Here is a 19,877-nt window from a genome sequence, read left to right as displayed (position 1 = left end):
CCTCCCATAGGAAACAGAGCCTTTTGTTTACATGGAGGAGGCGGGGTTAATGAGCTATACCGCAGCCTGCCACCAGGGGGTGATCCACATGTCATGTTGGCCATCTTCATTAACTTCTTGTTTCCACCACAGTCACAGATCTCAGATAGTAAAGTGGAGGATTCTTATTCCTACTGAAGTGACGGGTCCCCACAAGTACACTGACGCCGTTTAACATCTGCTGAACTGGTCAGAGTGTGTGTGTGTGTGTCTGTGGACAGTGTGTGTGTGTGTGTCTGTGGACAGTGTGTGTGTGTCTGTGTGTGTGTGAGTGTGTGAGAGGGGGTGTTCCCGGCTGTCTCTCCTCTCCGTCACTCCCTCTGATGGATGGAGAAGTTATTAATATGCAGTTGATTTCTGGGAGCTGACGGCGGCTGACGAATGGAGCGTCTCACCTTCAGTAACCGCTGACGCCTCCTGACTCGGGGGTGGGGGGGGGGCAGCTGTGCTCACTGTGTGGGATCTCGTGTCTTGAAGGACGCGGCTGACGCGCTCGGGGTTGAAGCAATAATCTGAAACACCGTGTTGCTGATATCTTCGGGGGATGAAGACTTTTATTTTGACAGTCATGACACGAGGAGATTGCAGCTTTCAAACACGTCGAGTCGTTCTGCTTAACAAACCTTTAATTTGAGCCTGGACGTCTTGTCCGCCTCGTCTTTGTCTCCAGACAAGTTTTGACGTTTTACCGTTTGATTGTCATGTGCGCCTTCGAGATGACTGACAGCCTGACAGCTGCTGTGATTGGCCGACTGCTCCTGCCGACACATGAATGTATTTATTTGTTTTAAACCAATTAAAAAGGCTCCGCTCATGTGTCGTGTTGTGACCCTCCGAGGGATTCTCTGTGAAACGTCGTCACGTTTGTCTGCAGACTTTTACTTTATTAAACTGATAAAGCTAAGCTAGCTACGCTGTGATTAATTAGGTTTGGCTAACGTTAGCAACACATCAGCTGATTGACAACGTGGTCGAAGCTTGTTGAACTTTTTCTGATCCAACAAAACGTAAATGAACTTAGACGAATTCAATTAATATAATTAAATCTCATATCATATAGTTCAGTAAATACAACAACACAGTCAATCATCCTCCAAGTTATTGTCATTGTATTGTTGTAATATTAATTCTGTGTGTGTGTGTGTCTGTGTGTGTGTGTGTGTGTGTGTGTGTGTGTGTGTGTGTGTCAGTGGAGTCCAGCAGTCCCAGTCTCTTGGCTCCTGATAACACTCTGGAACGATCCTTCTTCATCCGGATGAAGTCGACGCTCACGAAGAGAGGAGTTCACATCAAGTCCTCAGGCTACAAGGTTCAGTTTGAAACTTCTCACTTCTGTTAAACTCAGAAACTAGTTGTGACTCTGAAACCAGTGAGAACAACAATGTGAAGTCACAACAGAATAAATAACGAGAAATGATCTTGGACATATAACGACAACATTCCACGATAATTCAGATGGACAGTCATTTTGTGTGTGTGTGTGTGTGTTTTATGTCATTGTGTTATGTTGTGTGTTTTTATTACATGTCTTGAAGCTTTGTATGATTTTTCTTTGAGACAATCTGAGGTTTAATACAATTTAAATTTAAAACACGAGTTGATTTTGATCTTTTTTCATGTGCATACAAACACTTGTTGTTGTTCTTTTGTGTACAACAAGAGTGTGTGTGTGTGTGTGTGTGTGCACAATACGTCCTGTGTGCATGACGGATATTCAACCCATAGGTGTCACATCAGGCCTTTAAGCCCTGTGACCATCTCACCGCTCGCAGATCGAGAGGAGGGATTAAAGAGGATTGTGTGTGTCTGTGTGTGTGCGTGTGTGTGTGCGTGTGTGTGTGCGTGTGTGTGTGCATGTGTAGGACCTCTCACACTTTATCCTGCACTAACGCAGTGTACCTGCTGAAGGATGACAGCAGCCAGAAGTAGAGAGAAAGATGAGAGTGTTAAGAAAAGACGAACGGTTTCATCGATTCTTTAATTCATTGATTAACATACAAATCCAATGTTGCTTTATTTTTGAAAACGCTGGTTTGATTCAACAGAAAAAAACATTGGAGATTGATTCGTTAATATAAAACTGTTACTTTGACTTTGTCAGTCTGGAAAAATCACTTTCTCTTTTCTCACAGTGGAGACAGAGAATAAATAAATCATCAATAAAGTTTGGTGTTGTATTCAGTGTGTGTGTGTGTGTGTGTGTGTGTGTGTGTGTGTGTGTGTGTGTGTGTGTGTGTGTGTGTGTGTGTGTACCATGTTCCACCTGGTGGATTCAGATCACATGTGATTACCACACACTCATTTACGATCTCTGACTCCGCCCAGCTCTGTAACTCACCCTCTGCTCTCTCGCTCAGGTGATCCACGTCACCGGGCGTCTGCGCATCAGGATGACTCTGACGCACAGCCGCTCAGTGCCCAACCAGATCATGGGGATGGTGGTGGTGGCTCACGCGCTCCCTCCGCCCACAATCAACGAGGTTCGCATCGACTGTCAGATGTTCGTCACCCGAGTGAACATGGACCTGAAGATCGTCTACTGTGAGAACAGGTGCGTGTGGGAACCTGGAGCCAAACAGTTAATAACCGAGGGAGCACAAAGAGAACGAGGAGGTCACTTATCATTAAATTCATTCAAGTACGTTCCAACGAGTGTTTTTCGTTTCTCATCATAAAAACTTCTCAATACTTTTTCAATAAAAATGTGTTCATATGAAAACATTGTTACACAAATGTTACGTTCACGCGTTAAACTCAGTCGATGTTTAATTTTAATTTTTTTAGAAAAGTTCTATTTTAAAACTTTTATTTTATCTCAAGAAAACAAGCTGGATATTTTTTTTAATGATCTTCTATCTTATTATATTTTAAATAAATCTTTCCCCTTTTATTTATTTAGAATTCCCATTCATTTTATATATTCACCTGAACAAGAGGACAGGAAATATTTTCCTCTCATGAGAGTAACAGAAGTATTATGAAGATTTTAAACTTTTCTTGTGACGTGTCGTCATGTTGAAAATGAAACCTGTAAAAATCCTCCTGTACTGAAATTAACATTTGAGATTGACGATCATATTTCTATAACGTCATTGACTCTATTAGAGAAACTGTCCATTTTCAAGTCACCAGCGTCAAACACAAAACTCCATTTCACCTGGATTACATACGTGTTTCATACGTGCAGTTAAAGGCAGACGAGGAAAGTTGTCTCGCGTGTTGAAGCTTCTTATTCATGAGGAAGTGTGACCCTGGTTTAACAGACAAACGTGTCACTGATGGATCTATCTGCTCCCGTCTGTCCAGATAAAGCAGATAGGCATCGGGATCTCGCTCAGGAGTTAACCGGCCGACCGCCGAGATTCATATCAGGCGAAGAAAAAAAAAAAACCTTCATGTTTTATTATAAAAAGAGAGAAGGAAAAAAAAAATGATAGCAGACAGATTGCTTTTTTTCGTCGGTGGAAAAAAGAGACACAACATGAGGCGGCTGATGATTTTCAGTGCGGAGCGACAGAAAGCATCTCGGCAGCGAACAGACAAACGTCGCTCCCATTACGGCCCCATTTCAGGATGACTTTCTAAGAGAATGAGAAAATGGGAGGATGGATTTTTCTAAAGAACAAGACTGAGCTGTTATCTGCCTGCCAGACATTAGTCCCCCCCCCCCCCCTCCACCCTCCATCAGAATGAAACCGGGGAAATTGTTCTGTCTATCCTGTGGCAAATTTGTTCAAATTAAACCGTTTAAAGCTGATGTGTGTTACCTGTGCGGCAGACGGACGGGCCTCACTCTCCGCTGTTGGGTTATTAGCTTTTTATTTTTCCCCCAATCAGTCTTTTCTAATCGTCGAGTTCCAGAGCGAATTGTCCTGATGGGACAAGTGATGTCTCCCAGTGTTTCACGACACTTCCACGTCCATGCGGTCTCAGTGCGGGGGGGCTCCACCAGAGCAGAGACACTGTAAAAAAAACACCTCAGAGACGGATCCTGCACTCGTGGGCACGGAAACATCGAAGTTATTGAATTTTACTGATGTAAAACTCGAGTTTTCAAACATGGCAGTAATATAGAGGCTGTGTGTGTCCACGCCATCCAGCTGAAAACCCTCTGATCGTTTACAACCATCTTCTGTTTCCATGAAACGCTTTCAGTCGAGCCAGAGTCGGAGGGAAACAGTTTTTGTCTCGTGACTCGATGGAGGCCGTGAGCTTGTTCAGCTCTCACTCGAAACCCGGCGCTCACGCTCAAATACATATTAACAATATTATGAATAACTTGTGTTTCAGAATCAACGACTACATGGACCTGACCCCTGTGGACATTGTGGGGAAAAGGTGCTACCAGTTCATCCATGCTGAGGACGTGGAGGGAATCAGACAGTGTCACCTGGACTGTGAGTACGCCTGACAACATGCGCCGCTCTGATTGGACGACAGCCGAGTCCTGTCGCCGTGCAAACAATTAGGCTCTGACATTTTTCAAACAACAACTGATGATGAGGACCATGTGAGTTGGACAAACGATGCAGAACAAGCCAGTTAATGGACCTCGAGTCGTTTCCGTCGTATTTGTGCATATTTATTTCTGATTCTTCCGTCTGCGCCCCCTTGTGACAGACAGACGCTACTGCAGACACTTAGTGAACCACCTATAGAAACGTTGAAGATGTTTAACTTCACTCTAAACTGTTATTTACTTTTATTAAATCTAATTCGAGCTTAAACAAATAAGAACTAGTCTCAGAGAGCTGCTGCGTGTGTCGTATTTCTAGATTCAACTGTGAAAGTCAGAGGCCACTTAGAGAAAGTTTCCTCTGAGCAGCAGCTCCACAGTGTTATTACCCTTGTCAGGAGGCCTAACACACTCAGAGAGTCCGACACACACAGGAAGTGCTCTGGTGTCCTTATTTAGTGGCTGTCTGGATGATTTGCGGCGTTCTGTTTGCTGCTGCAGTCAGATTTAACTGGGGCGGTAAAAGCAGAGGCGGCGCCGGGAGCCACGTCGCGTTTCACGGTGTGTCGGAGGCAGCAAGGTGTTTAGGCAGAGCGCCAAATGATAACCACGCAGCAAGGACGAACACGCCTCGAACCACACACCGCCACCGCCACACAGAGTCGACTTCTATCACATCCTGTCCGCTGCAGCTGACACGCTCGGCTCCTTGTTGGAGTTTATTCTTTGAGGGATTCGCTCCGTCCCACGAGCTGCATCCAGACGACACGGAGCACGTTCTCAACAATCACCTCTGCAGTCGGAGTCTACCTCAGGTTTCCAGATGCAGATCCCCTCCCCCGTCATATATATATGATTTTACACTTCTCATTGTTTCACATACGTGATTTTCTATAGAAGAAAACGTCTCTTCTCACTTTATAACGTCAGTAAACTTTGTCCTCAGGAGTTTTTGTCTCCTGAGGACAAACCGGATGTATGGGGGGGAAATAAGACAGTGTGATTGACAGATAGTACCGTCCAATGGGTGCAGGTGTAGGTGTAGGTGGGCGTGTCCTCAAACTGTCAGTCAGACTCCACCCCTCGCTCCTCCAAATATGGTTGCTTCGGGTTTTGAAAAAAACAAGACGGCGCTGAACACGATGTGAACCTGAGGCTTCAGAGCAGCAGCTCCGGAACCAACGGGTGACGTCACGGTGGTTCGATACCCCACAGACACTTTAACACCACCACATATTTGTACGTGTTAGATACCAGATATCTCTACGTTTTCCTTGACTGTGGATGAGCCGCCGCCGCCGCTCAGCCTTCACCGCTGTTATAACTCACGACAAAACTTAAACATGTCACAAACCTCGCCATGAAAAAAAAAGAGCTCCCTGAAAGTTTTTCAATTACCTTCTCCAAAAGTTCCTGAGCTCTGAATATCCAGAGTGGCAATCAGGAAGTGACTCTACGGTGGCCCGGCGGGTCAGATGGAATGTCGTTGGGGGGGTGGGGGGGGGGGGGGGGGGGGTGTAGGATGTGTAAAACACAAAAAAAAAGGAAGTGAAATATGGACAGAGATTATTCTGTCTCTCTGCAGCGAGGAGCAGAGGTCAGGGAGGCGAGCCGGCAGCCGGCGGTTTAAATGACTTGGTTTTAGTCGAGCGTGGTCTAATACAGCACCTTCGGTCACCTCGGCTGCTCGTTTTATTCTTCCTCTTTCAAAATTAATTTCCTCTTTGAAAGGGGTGCTTTCAGAAATGGATGGTTACGGGCGCCGGAGGTGCTCTGCGTCTGTTCTCTCTTTCTTCTGTTCACCCTCCCCCATCAATTGGAGCTCGGTCAGATTGTTCTGAAATCTGCCTTTTTCTTTGGGGCGGTTTAATTTGGCGGCTTAATGAACTCGCTGCTGATTGTGACGAGGCTGATTTCAGGACAACGGTCGGATGAGTCTCGACTCTTGTTAGTGGACGTGTTGAAGCTGGACGGGGACGGCTTTGGGTTGTGGCTGGTTTTACTTATTGTTTTATTTTACTATTGTTGGTGAAGGAGGAGATTGTTTCCAGTCCCACACAACCCTCACAGAATAAGCAGGGTGGATGGGTGGATGATGGAGAGGTGGATGGATGGGTGGATGATGGAGAGGTGGATGGATGGGTGGATGATGGAGAGACCTCAGTCTTATCTGCATTTAGTTTTAGGAACTTTTGAGTTCATGCGATCATGTCACTGTAATCTGCGTCACTAGGTTTCAATAATAAAAACATAGTTTTAAAATGTGGTGATGATGTCACTTAAAGGAGCACATACAACATACGTGACCGCGTTGTTCTCGTGTCTTACAGACGTGTGTGATGATGGACGTGAGCTACTTCATCAAGTTTCTGAGTCTCAGCTGTCAAAACTGAAATCAGATTCCTGCTCAAGCTGCAGGAAAAGTTCCAAAGTTTCCAGACACAGAAAGTTCCTGTGGCTGAAACAGATCGGGGGTTTCTGCTCACATGAATTTAGGCGTGGGTTCATAAAATCAAAGGAAATTCTCAGCGCTGCACTTCTGCGTGTTGTTTTCCAAAAGCTGCAGATTTTCAAGTGATGAAAAAGTCTTTTTCTGTTTCTGCAGAACAGCAGCCGCTCACAGGCTGTGATTTTTTTGTGGGATTTATTTCCACGTCGACTCTCGGTTCCCCCGCTGCTGCAGGAGTCAGATAGTTAGGGAATCGATCAAGGTGTATTTTAGAGGGATAGCCTGTTCTCTCAACAGGGATCTAAATTTTAAAAGGGTTCTTTTTAAGTGGAGGACGAGGCGTGATCCCTCTCTGTGAAGAGGCATCACTCTCTAAGTCTCTATCATTACCTGCTGACAGCCGGTCTTAGCCCGGGTCAGATCTCAAAGTCAATCCGTCCTCGTTTCCACTCGGAGAGAAAGAGAAAGAAGAAACAGAGGGTGAACTTGTCTTTTCAAATGTAAGGCAGGGAACAGGGGAAAGTGATTTGTAGGCAGACGGAGAGAAAGGGGAAAAGTGGAGAAACACTTTGCACAGGGGATCAAGAGAGAAATTTGTCTTTTCTCTGAGAAAGGGAGAGAAGCGGGAACGAGTGATTTGCAGTTGGAGAAAAGAAAGAGGACAAAATGCTCATTTTCTCAAGGAGACAGAAGATGTTTCATGTTTTGTTCTTTTTTTAGAAAAAGCAGCAAGAAGAATGAGAGAAAGGCGAAAAAATAAAAGATGAAAAGTGAAACTTGAGGGATCCGAGGACGCATTAGAGAGAGAAATAAGGTATCGCTCTTTAGACAGAAATAATATTTGCAAAAGAAAGAGAGGATGTAGATGAGTGGAGAGCTCTGTTCATAATGAAGGAGGAAAGAAAGTTCTCTCATCCATTAGAAAGAAAGAGCGGGATGTTAGCGCTTCATCGTCTTCTCGTCGTGAAGGGAGGAAAGACGCACAGAGACATGGAGAGGACGGAGAACGTCTGACGCATCATGACAGCGGGTTGGAGTTTGGAGAATTTGGTCTCTATCGTTAAATGCTGCACATCTGCTCATCATCACGACCATGAGATGAAGTAAAAAATAAAATAAAATCGAGGGTCAGTGTCTTTGACACATTCTTCATTCATCCGAGAGGCGACGTTCCGAAACTAAATCAAATATTGAAAATTACATTAAATTCTTTTTATCAAATCAAGTTTGTCTCTAAAGCACATTTAAAAAACAACTGAATAAGTTTTGACAACTTTTATGTATTGCATTTACAGCCCCTTGTCAGTAGGGGGTGCTGCAGCCCCGCTACGTCTGGCGTCCATGGTTGGAAGTGATCAGAGTTTTATGGATGTAAACGTTCAGCAAAGTTAAAAAAGTCTGAGGTTGAAGGGATTTTCTCTGAAGCTCGTCAACACGTCGTCGGTCGATAGTTACGTAAGGAGGAGGTGTGGCTTGTGGATGGTCGTCACAGTTATGAACGAAAGAGAAAGAACGTTTTTTTGTTTTCAGAGCAGATGAGGAGAGAGAAGAGAAGAACAGCAGGGGAACGAGAAGAAGAAAAGACTCGTTAGAATAATATACTTAGAAAAAGACAGAGGAGAGAGACGAGGGCCACGAAGCAGGACACGAGGGAAACTGACTCAAAAACAAAAAAACTGGAGAGAGAAGGAGATAAATGATCATGAAGAATAAAATGATTTGAGGGATTTTCTTAGACAAAAACAGGAAAAGTGGGAAAAAAGAGAGAGATCTGGGCGTGAAGAGAGAGAGAGAGAGAGAGAGAGAGAGAGAGAGAGGAGAGACGGAGAATTACCGGCGGAGAAGACAACAGAGAAAAGACAGACAGGCTGAGAGAGACGACCGAGAGACATTCACATGCAATGGAAAATAAAAAAGAGAGAGAGCAGGGTACTCGTACACAGAAGTGAAAGCTCGGTGGATTTAAGCCTGCAGGCGTTTTAGCAGAGCTCGTCTCTCTGGACTAACTCCGCCTTTAATGAACACACACTCACACACACACACACACACACACACACACACAGAGAGAGAAAGCTTTTTTTTTTTTAAATCTGTCTGTAGACAAAACACACACACCTGTGAAGTTTCACACAGGTACGTCAGTCAGACGCACACACATCGGGAAAAGTGACAGGAACTTCACCTTCTTACTTTTCTATGAAGTGTTTTAGATATTTTTGGGATGTTCTTCATTTTAAATCAGATTTTCATCAGTGACACTCGTTTCTGGTCTAAATGCAGAACATCTTTATCAGACGTCACGACCCCGGTGAGGGGGAGGAGACTCAGGAATCTTTAATAAACAGAAAAAAACTTCAGGGAAGATTCATGTGGGCAAAGTTTCAAAGTGTTCTGCAGTCAGCCAGCAGAGGGCGACAGAGGGAGGAACCGCCACCATTAACAGATGAATCAGAATGTAAAGGCCATATAGACACACACACACACACACACACACACACACACACACACACACACACACACACACACACACACACACACACAGGCTCAATAAGGTAAAGGTTGACAACAGTAGGAGGGAAACCCTGCAGATTAACAGAGGGTGAGACAGATGGAGTGAAGAATAAAGGAAGAGAGGGAGGGATGTAAAAATAAAACAGAGACAAACACAGAGTCAAAACTGTGACATTGACCAAAAGAGAAAGAAGAGCAGCGAGGACGAGAGGAGGAAAAAAAACGTGAGGTTGAGAGACTTTAAAAGGGAATAGAAGTCTTTTAATCTATCGCTCTCTCCCCTGCAGCCTCGGGCGAGCCTCCAGCACTCCCTCTCTCCCCCTCTCTCCGTCTCTCTCTTCCTCTCCTCTCCTTCATTAGTGACCGATCAGAGAGCGAGCGATTTAACGCAGGAGTGAGAGGAGAGGGTTAACGTGTCACCTCGAACGTCGAGCGCTGCAGCGTCCCGGCTGTGGAGCTAACACTGTTCATGACAGAAGCCTCGGCTGGTTTTAAAAGAAGCCAGTTTCTCTGGCTCTTTACGAAATGTTTACGCCCCAATGCTTCGTGAAAAGTAACGTACAACTGATGGTCGCTAACCGACCGATATATACCATCATGCTCACAAACCAATGGGGTGACGTCCCGGCGGTTCGATACCAGGCTTTAATCATCATCCAGTTAATGCTCAAAGTTTTGAGGTAACTTGTGAACCTGCAGAGAATCAACAGCTGAATCTGCCGCTCGGCTTTATCGAGCGACAGAGCGAGTGTCAGCTTCACGTCCTCCTCGTACACAACTCTGCATTTATTCTTTCAACTAATACTTTCCACACTTAAAATATCTCCGTTTATTTTGGTCCATGTCCCATCTGCTGACATGGAGGAGATGGGGTTTATGACCTGCACTGCAGCCAGTCACCAGGGGGGGCGATCAAGATGTTTTAGCTTCACTTTTTGCTGCCATCATATCGTCCATCTTTATTTAAAGTGTGTGATTTAGACGTAAAACGAACTTAAGATCAATGTCCTGAAAAAATGTACGTTTATTAAACATGGAAATAAATTTACGATAAACGTTTGTCAGAATCAACCTGAAGGTCTTTGTCACTGCTGATTATATTGATTATATCGTTTTTTATTTAATAACTACTTTAAATGTGACCTGACGAACAAACACGAGTTGAGTGTGAGTCAAAAAGACTGTGTGTGTGTGTTTGTGTGTGTGTGTGTGTGTGTGTGTGTGTGTGTGTGTGTGCGTTCATTGTGTCGTTATTTACTCGTCGTACAAACAAAGCAAGGTCACAGTCAAGGTGACGTGATCTCACCATCTCTGCCTTAACATGCAAACAAGTTATTTTTCCTCCATCTCTCTCTCTCTGTCTCTCCCTCCCTCTCTCTCTCTCTCCCTCTCCCTCCCCCTCTCTCTCTCTCTCTCTCTCTCTCTCCTTCTCTCTCTTAAGAGGCAAACAGAGAACCAATGAGCGCCGACCGCCTCGACCAAAGTCAATTACAGCAGCCCTGGGGATGTCGTCTTAAACAATGCTATTAGTTTCTAATAGTTTTTAATTACTGGACTTCTTTTTGTATAAATCACTCGCTACTTTCTCTTTCTTTTTTCTCTGTTGTGGAAAAACCTATTTGTGAGCGTAATTAAATGGAGGAGAAGGATATGAATTCTGCTTCTCGCCGCTGACTGATTAATGCCAATACATATTGCTTGAGATAACCATTTAGTGGTTCATTTAGCCAAATGTATTGCCGGCGTGCCGGCGCAGGGCGGAGCGTGGGCGGAGGTGGGGGGTTCGCCTCCTCCCGAGGCCAGGGGGGGTGCCTGTTATGGTGACACAGCACTGTCTGGTGGAGAGAGGCTGGTACTGCAGTTCTCTCTGGTGTTTGTATCTTTACTGAAGTTCAAGATGAAAAAATAAGGCAATGCAACGAGGTTAACATTAGTTTTACTTTTATAAACACTTGTTGTGAAGTAAATTTAATTATTGAGAAGAAAAGTAGAATTTAGTCAAATGGAAAAGTATCAAAACGGACTTTTAGAAACATTGTAGCTTCATTCTTTGAGTTTATTTAACTTGTTTTTATCTTTTTTAACATTTTATTCTTTCATCTTTCTCAACTTTGACCTAAATGAGATTTTAGTTCGTTAAAAAACGTTAAATAACAATAATAAATCAAATGTAAGTCAAAGTAGACTTTAATTAAATGTTGGTCTAAGATGGTTTTGGCTATTTTGACATTTTGGCTTCATTTCTGGAAAGAGGGAGGAAGTGGAGACGTGTCCGTCCACAGTCTGTGATTCCAACACTGACACATTGGATCCTCATCGTGTTACAGCGTCAGTTTATTGTCTCCAAACTATCAGCGACACAAAGTATGACCACACACGCACACACACACACACACACACACACTCGGAGGCTGGCAGTGTGTGTTGGTCTGATTAATGGCGGCAGCAGCCGAGCAGCACTCAGCCAGCTGTCACATGACATCTGATGGCTGCCTCTCTCTCGCCCTCTGTCCACATTTTCTCTTTTCTTTCTCTCCTGTGATAAACAAGCTGCTCGCTCGCTGATGTCCCGTCGTTTTGAAAGACAAAATATCCCCCCCCCTCTCTCTCTCTCTCTCTCAGTGATGAATAAGGGTCAGTGTGTGACAAAGTACTACCGGTGGATCCAGAAGAACAGCGGCTACATCTGGATCCAGTCCAGCGCCACCATCGCCGTCAACGCCAAGAACGCCAGTGACAAGAACGTCATCTGGGTCAATTACGTCCTCAGGTCAGAGGTCAACTGGCCGCTCAGGGTCATTAATATTCACACTCTTTCACACAAATTTAACAAATTAACATATTAACAAATAGAAATTAAATAGAAGAGGGAGAAGTTTACATATGTACTTGTTCTCTCAAAGGTAAACAAGATAAATTATGTAAAATTCTGACCAAAAAAATTTTTATTTCACATTTTGTATTAATTTGATTTTGAGTTACAATATTTATTAATATTATTCTATTTGTTTCTAAGCATTTTATCTTTAAATCACAGCTGAAGTCAGAAGAATACATTGCTGATCCTTGTGTTTTCAAAATAAATTCAAATGTACAGCACCTTAACTTCATGCTGAATTTAATCTTCCAATCAAAGTAACACACAATTAACCGACAGGAATGTTTCTGTGCTACTTCACAGTAACCCAGAGTATAAAGACACGCCCATGGATATTGCACAGCTGCCAAACCTGCCCGAGAAAACCTCTGAATCCTCCGAAACCTCCGACTCTGAGTCCGAGTCCAAAGAAAACTCAGGTGAGAAAGAAGACAAAGCTGCTCACACACTGAACTCCAAGTTTAACAAACACGTGACCTCCACAGCAGAATTAATACTTACAACAGAGAAACTCCAGAGAAAGTCCAATTGTGCGGCTGCTCTCCGGAGTTCATGTCTGAAAACGGCTTTAGAATCATGGACAGCCTAAGATTGCATCAGACGTTTGAATTAAGGTTTATAAGCTTCACAGTTTTATTTGATATTGTTGTTTTAATATAATAAAAATAATAAATGAGTCACTCTTACTCAAAACACTCAGATGTTCACAAAACCTGAAGGAATTCTTACAAGCACCTCTTCCTCGTCCAAGTGTTCGAATAAGCAGAGATAACGCCTGAGCAAGAGAAGCCAAAGATATTTAATCAGTCGGTGCCAGTGGTGCCGTCTGTGCCAGGGAGGGTGGTGATGAACGGCAACAGCTGCAGGGACTGAGGACTCACTGGCAGCTCGGCGAACCACCACAAAGTGACATAAAACAACACAACTCCACAGAATTCCACAAAATACCTCCACACTTCACACAACAAGTCTTAGCACACCTTGCTGAGACATCCACTGGTGTCAGAAGGCTAACGTTAGGTCTTTATTAGATTTGAGAATTTTACAATAATTAACAATTAAGCTCAGTAGTTCGCAGAACCTCGTCTTTCGATAACTTTAAAAGTTAAACATACAATTTGAAATGTCCTGATCGTACAGTCCAATGACACGAGGGCTAAAACACCAGCAAGGTCGTCCAGTTATTTTCACACCAGATCATCACCTGGTGATTAGCCTTTAGCCTTTAGCCTTTAAATATGATAACGTTCACAGCTGTTTTACAAGGTTCTTGTTTTATTCAGCTCATGACACAGAGCTAATGTTAGCTAGCTAGTTAGCTTGACTTTTGTAATATTCAGCGTCAGGATAAAGCAACGGTCGATACTTTACGTGACCTGAGTCTGTGCTTACCGAAACCTCGACACCATAAAAGATTGATGTCAAAATGAAACAAATCTTTGATTATTCATTCATCATTAACTGAGTCCTGGATTCTTATGCAGCAAAACAAGCTCTGACACCAAATTGAATTTTGAAGTTTAGTTTTTTGGGACTGTTCACCTCAAACAGACAATACAGGAGACACGGCTCCATTCTAGTTAAACTGACACCAACACAGGGCCTCCACCTTGAGCATAATATTATCAAGTCCTGCAGCCTGTGTTGGCATGATGAGAATCGTTGCCAGCTGTTATTCTTGCTGGAGGAGAAGGACTCTGGCACGCGGTCGGCTGTAAACTGATGCCAGCTGCTGCAGGAGGACGCCAGCTTCAGCCGGGCTCCAACAGGCCTGAGGTACTCAGGCTCAACATATTCTAAAATGAGATATTTGCCCTTCGACCTTGGTTCTGAGCAAGCACTGTCGCCAAGTGTTTGCTCATTCTGGGAACTGTTGGTTCTCTATAATATAACATGGTCTCGACCTAACTATGTAAAGTGCCTTGAGATAATGTGTGTTGTGATTCATACAAATAAAAGGGTTAGGATGCCGGTGATATGTCCGACGTTAAAAAACGTTGGACAGATTTATCATCAAAATTCTCAGAAGAAGATCACATGTGGTTGCTGCTGAAAATAGTCAACAAATACACTTGATTATTTCTAGCTAAATATGGAAATCTGCGACAACTACAGCCAATTAAATTGCAGGACAGTGACCAGACATACCGGGCGATGTGTAGCGTGAGAACCTCTGATGTCAGACGATTGTATAGTATTAATTCACAACGACTGCAAGACTTCACGAAACAGAAAAGCTCCTGTGAGAGTGTGGTGTGAACTTGGTTTTAATTGCACCGGGGTAGAATATATGAATTTGGGTAAAAAATGTAATGTCGATTTCCTACCTTTATCAATATCTATATCAAGATATCCTGACTTTGAGTTCAGGTCAAGTTCCAAAAAATGATCAATGTTGTCAATAATCCAAACCAAAAACCCTGAAAAACCTGGAACAATATATTTGTTTTGCTTGGAAATCAGACTTAATGGAGATACAAGGTTTTCCCAAGCAATTGAGGTGACATTTCGTTTGCCATGAGGGAGTCAGAGCGCTGCCAGCTGGACAGCCAATGGCCTCAGTGTGCGCTGGCAGGGTTTAAAGTGTGTGTGTTTGTTGTGTGTGTGCAATGGCCTGGACAGAGCCATGGTGCCTGAACAGCAGCAGCTACCGAACCCACATCAGTGGGTCAACAACACAACACATGGAAATCCTGTACAGAAAAACAGGATCAGCAGCTGAGATTCACAAACACGTCAGTCAGGTGAAGAAATCCTTCAAGGAAACTGCCTCCTAGCTTTGTTTCCATGCAACAAATGTGTTTTTCTTTTTGCAATATGCACAGCTCTGAACTTGGCATTATTTGTTGACCAGTTGACCCAACAGAAATCTCCACAACTATTACTATAACATTTACTTAAGATATGCATGTTCCCCAGAGGACATACTGACCTTTCTTCTATCCGACCCAAATGGAAAAATATATACCTGAAGGTAAGAAATAACAAATAGTCACAAAATGTAAGCAGGACAGACCCTGAAGTGCTCAGATAAATGCTGATACCATCTTGCCATCAGAAATCTAAATCAGCCCATTTATCCAGATCCACTCAAACATTTAATCCTTGGGTTACGTCCCACCTCCCACAACATTTCATGGAAATCAGTTTAGCAGTTTTTGAGTAATTCTGGTGACAGTCAGACAAAACAAATGAAAAGATGGAAGGTAAATAATAAGGATATTTAAAATTCATCCTCTTGGGGCCAAGCATGTGATCAAAAAACCATCAAATATCCAAGATATCTCAGTCTGCTACCGACCTGACAACAGTCTTTGCTCCTCCTAAAGCCAAATCATTTCTGTGCGTGTTAACATGCCGGTAGCAGTCCACAAACTCCACACTGCTGTTGTCAATAAATAAATGAGTGAATAACTTATGAATGAAAGAGTTAATCTTCTTATAGAAGTGGTTCTTCACGTCCAAAAATATCAGAGTTGTCTCAGAATGATCTTGGCAACTTGTCTTTTGCTGCCTTTTTAACTAATTCACCTCTTTCTTCTCATTAGACAATGAGAACACCAAGTCTGAGGGGAAGCTGGGCCACCAATCTGAACGCAGTGAGGACCCAGAGACCGACAGCAAGCGTCAACAGCAACCCGGCCAATCACATTGCTCCTCTGAACAGGAAATGAAACGTCAGGAAGAAGGAGACAGTTCCAGTAACCCTGAGAGCCAAGACAGCGATGACAGTCTGGAACCTTCAGATGGAGAAGGAGAGGAGCAGGAGGAGGCCAGGGTGGCAGGAGGAGGCGGGGGAGGAGGTGGAGGAAGGCTGGCAAGGTTAACAGGACTGGGAGGTCTAGGGGGACTGGGCGCAATCGGAGGACTTGGTAATCTGGGTGGACTTCATATCAAAGTAGAGCACTATGGAGAGGGGGAAGAACTGCATCTGCACAACTCGCAAACTTCTTCTGAGGAGGAGGAAGATGAGGAGGATGAGGAGGATGATGAGGACGAAGATGGAATCATGCAAGACTGCGACGGCGCCAATGATGGAAGCAAGCTCCAAAAGCGGCGGAAGAGGAGGAAAGTGCAGAAATGGGACGGATCACAAAGTAAGAGAATCCGTCTGTCCTCACCTTCGCCCAGCCCTGTTGCCATGGGAGATACCACACCGCTGGCTGACCCCTCCCAGGCCACGTCCACTGCCTCCTCCCACCTCCTCAGCTCCTCCGGCTCCCCAAACAGTGCAGGGGGGACGCCCTCTGTCCTGAAAATCAAGACTGAGATGGCAGAACCCATCAACTTTGACAACGACAGCAGCATCTGGAACTACCCACCCAACAGAGAGATTTCCAGAAATGAGTCTCCGTACAGCATGACTTCAAAACCGGCTGGTCAAGGATCCCATGAGACCTTCCCCTCACCCCAGGGAGGGTCTCTCCAGGTGTCCATCCCTGACTCTGTCCTCACCCCTCCTGGAACTGAAGGAGGAGCTGGAGGAGTGAGGAAGCCTCCTTATAACGGAAGCTCTGCTCCGTCCTCTGCTTCAAGTGCTGCAAGTTTAGCACCTCCATCCAGCGCCTCCTCTGCGGACCCGTTGTCACCCCCTCTCTCCGCCTCCCCACGGGACAAGCAACAAGGCACTCCCACCACCTCCTCTTCTTCTTCTTCCTCATCTTCATCCTCCTCCTCTTCCTCATCAACCTCTTCCTCTTCACTGCTGTATTCTGGTGACCTCGAGGCTCTACAGCGTCTGCAGGCCGGTAATGTTGTGCTCCCGCTGGTCCACAGGGTCACAGGGACACTGGCCCCAACCAGCACGACGGCTCCACGGGTTTACACCACTGGGACTATCAGGTACGCACCAGCGGACGTCACCCTGGCTATGGCACAAGGGAACCTCCTTCCCAATGCTGCTATGAACTTTGTAGACAGCTCGGGGTTCGGCCTTGACCCTAAGACACCCATGGAGATGCTCTACCACCATGTCCACAGGCTCAATATGTCGGCAGCAGCAGCCGCCGGCCCGTTTGTTGGATCTCCGTCGGCAACGGGCGGGAACGGCGCCCTGGGAGGCCAGATGCCAACGGCAGCCAACGTTTTCACAACGGCAGAGGGACTTTTCTCAACGCTACCGTTCCCAGTGTACAGTAATGGGATCCACACCACACAGACAACTCTGGAGAGGAAGGAGGATTAATGCAAAACGTTCAAGACCGCATTACTGTGTTTCCGGAATCAACAACTGTGTCAAAGTAAAAGACTACTCACTAGTAAAAAAAAGACTATTTACTTGCTATCCTTTATCAACACGGTGCAGCACTGTGTTTCCGAGAGGGGAGGAAGGACAGGAAAGGATGACAAATGTACTCTAGCACTTTGAATCTGAGCAACTGAGCTTGTGTAATAGACATGAATGACCCACAGATATCACCCCCTTTTTCTATCTTATTTCTCTCTCCTCTTCTCCTCCTCTCTCTGTCTCTCTCTTTGCTCTGTTTCTTGCAATCAGCAACACTTTTCTCCCGAACAAATGAACAAAAAACAGACTATTCTTTATTGTAAAGAATTCCTTTTTTGCCTACAGAGAATTCATATTGCCGAAGGACTCCGCTGGAGCCTGACGGGGATAATTTTTATTATTTGACTTGATTCTGTTGCATCTTTATCAAGGTGCTGATTGTGTGTATTTAAAGGAGGACGGCACAGGGATTCGTAATGGACAGGAAACTCTGTGTGGCGCTCCTCCATATGTATCTTGATGTGATCAAGGCTTGTACAGACCGAGAGGGGGGGGCTCTCTCTCCAACAAAGGTCTCAGAAATAATAATCTTTTGAAAAAAGGTTTTTGAGGACGTTTCTCGATTGAGGGAATAGTTTAGAGTTGCTTTCATTTCTTCCTTTTTTTATAAAATATTCTAGCTCAGATTTAACTTACGAATCAAGCATTAAGAAGAAAACAAAAAAAGCAATTTCCACCGGGTAATGACCTGTGAAATATCGAATGTTACTAATTCCTCTTTTATCCCAGGAGTTTACCAACAGGTCTCGCACCAAACATAACCTCCTTTTCATCTCTTCCTATCTCAATCTGTCGTTGTCGCTCGAATCTGTCACTATCTGATCTTTATTCTTTTGCTCTACATTTCTACCTTTCGATGTCCAGACTCACGGTGCTACGGACCATCCAGTAACCCTGATTCAGCTGGCTGATGTGGGTGCTTGTTAACGAACCCACGGCTTGTTGACAGACAGATCCTCGTTTTCTGTTTTTGGAGGGGGAACTATTTTGAAGTTTCTTTTGTTTTCCTCTTCTGACCATCAGGAAAGTCAGAAATGCAGCAAGAACATCGAAATCAGCAACATGGTCTCCATGTTCCACGTCATATGTTCCGCCTTTGTCTAAACAAAAGCTCAATGTTATTTGGGCCGTGAGGGGCGGCGCCATTTAGCAACATGGAGTTGATTGGTTGAATTTTAGGCTACATAGAGGTTTTTTTTTCGCGTGTGTTTTCTAAGTAAATCACTTTTATCTTCTCATGAGACTGAAGCTAAATATTTAGCGTTGCTAACTTGAAAAATGAATGTTGAAATCCTCGACCGGCTCCTGTTTGATAACTGCTTTGTATTATTTTTGTACTATTTCAAGCATTTTCTTATTTTTTCCTCCTCCTCCTCCTCCTCCTCCTCCTCCTCTTCTTCTTCTTCTTCCTAAACCAGAATCACCTCCACAAGATTTTCCGAAACAATCCACTCTCTTCCATCTCATCGCCGGACCCTGTGATTAAAAACCACATATCAACAAGGAGATTGTAATAAAGACGTTCATTTTCAATCAATCTAGCAAACAATCAATCCAATAACTACAAAAAAATAATAAACATTTCTTTGAGGAATAGAAAAAAGAACCACATTCCTTTAAACGACGTTGTCTTTGTCGGTTTTCAGTTTTTTTCTTCCCCGGCCTCCTTTGCCAAAAAAAAAGAAACCTCACGCTAAGTGTTTTAAAAGCACTGTGATTCTCATTCATTTGTAATTTTCTTTTTCTTTTGGTAAAAAGAGGAAAAAAAATATGAGAATAAGTAATAATTAATAAAACGGTATAAAAACTGTCCTGACATCCATGTTTTTAAAGTTGGCAGCCCCGTCTTTACATCCCGTCATCCTTATTACCCAGTGTGATTACGCCGTAAAAACGTGTTACCGATGTGTTTAGTGTCACTGGCTGTCAAAGGTCGTTCATGGCGACTTCTCTCTCTGTGTGTGTTGACTATATGCAGTATATACTGAGCTACTGTAGCTGTTTTTGTCCTTTGTCTTCTCTGTGCTCTATCTCTAGTGTCGGGGAGGGGGGAGAGGGGTGGGGCTTAGAGTGAGAGGGGCGGGGTCTACGGGATGACGGACATCCCCCCCAAAAAAGGACAACCTTCTCTCTCTTTCTTTTCCTGCCTCTTCCTCCGTCTCCCTCTATCTGCAGTCTTAGTGAAACCAGTGGAGGTTCGTGGAATTTCGTGTTCGGTGGCCTTTGCAAAAAACGAAAAAAAACTTGTAGAGTCCAC

General features: G+C 44.2%; 1 protein-coding gene across 3 annotated transcripts in view; it reads left to right on the top strand.

Annotated features, from left to right (window-relative positions):
* The window catches only part of LOC109641443 (neuronal PAS domain-containing protein 3), a 190,005-nt gene that overhangs the window by 168,241 nt on the left and 1,887 nt on the right, over positions 1-19,877 (top strand). For all 3 annotated transcript variants that reach the window (XM_069536251.1, XM_069536253.1, XM_069536252.1), the window contains 6 exons: positions 1,230-1,348; positions 2,397-2,590; positions 4,330-4,436; positions 12,078-12,225; positions 12,637-12,752; positions 15,882-19,877. The exon at positions 15,882-19,877 is cut by the window's right edge and continues 1,887 nt beyond it. In XM_069536251.1, coding sequence (XP_069392352.1) covers positions 1,230-1,348; positions 2,397-2,590; positions 4,330-4,436; positions 12,078-12,225; positions 12,637-12,752; positions 15,882-17,518 — 2,321 coding nt within the window. In that variant the 3' untranslated portion in view covers positions 17,519-19,877. The remainder of the gene's footprint in view (positions 1-1,229; positions 1,349-2,396; positions 2,591-4,329; positions 4,437-12,077; positions 12,226-12,636; positions 12,753-15,881) is intronic.

The sequence above is a fragment of the Paralichthys olivaceus genome, chromosome 12 (genome assembly GCF_024713975.1).
Source record: "Paralichthys olivaceus isolate ysfri-2021 chromosome 12, ASM2471397v2, whole genome shotgun sequence".
Classification (NCBI taxonomy): Eukaryota; Metazoa; Chordata; class Actinopteri; order Pleuronectiformes; family Paralichthyidae; genus Paralichthys; species Paralichthys olivaceus.
Note: the sequence above shows the minus strand (reverse complement) of the source record. Positions and strands in the feature narration are given on the sequence as shown.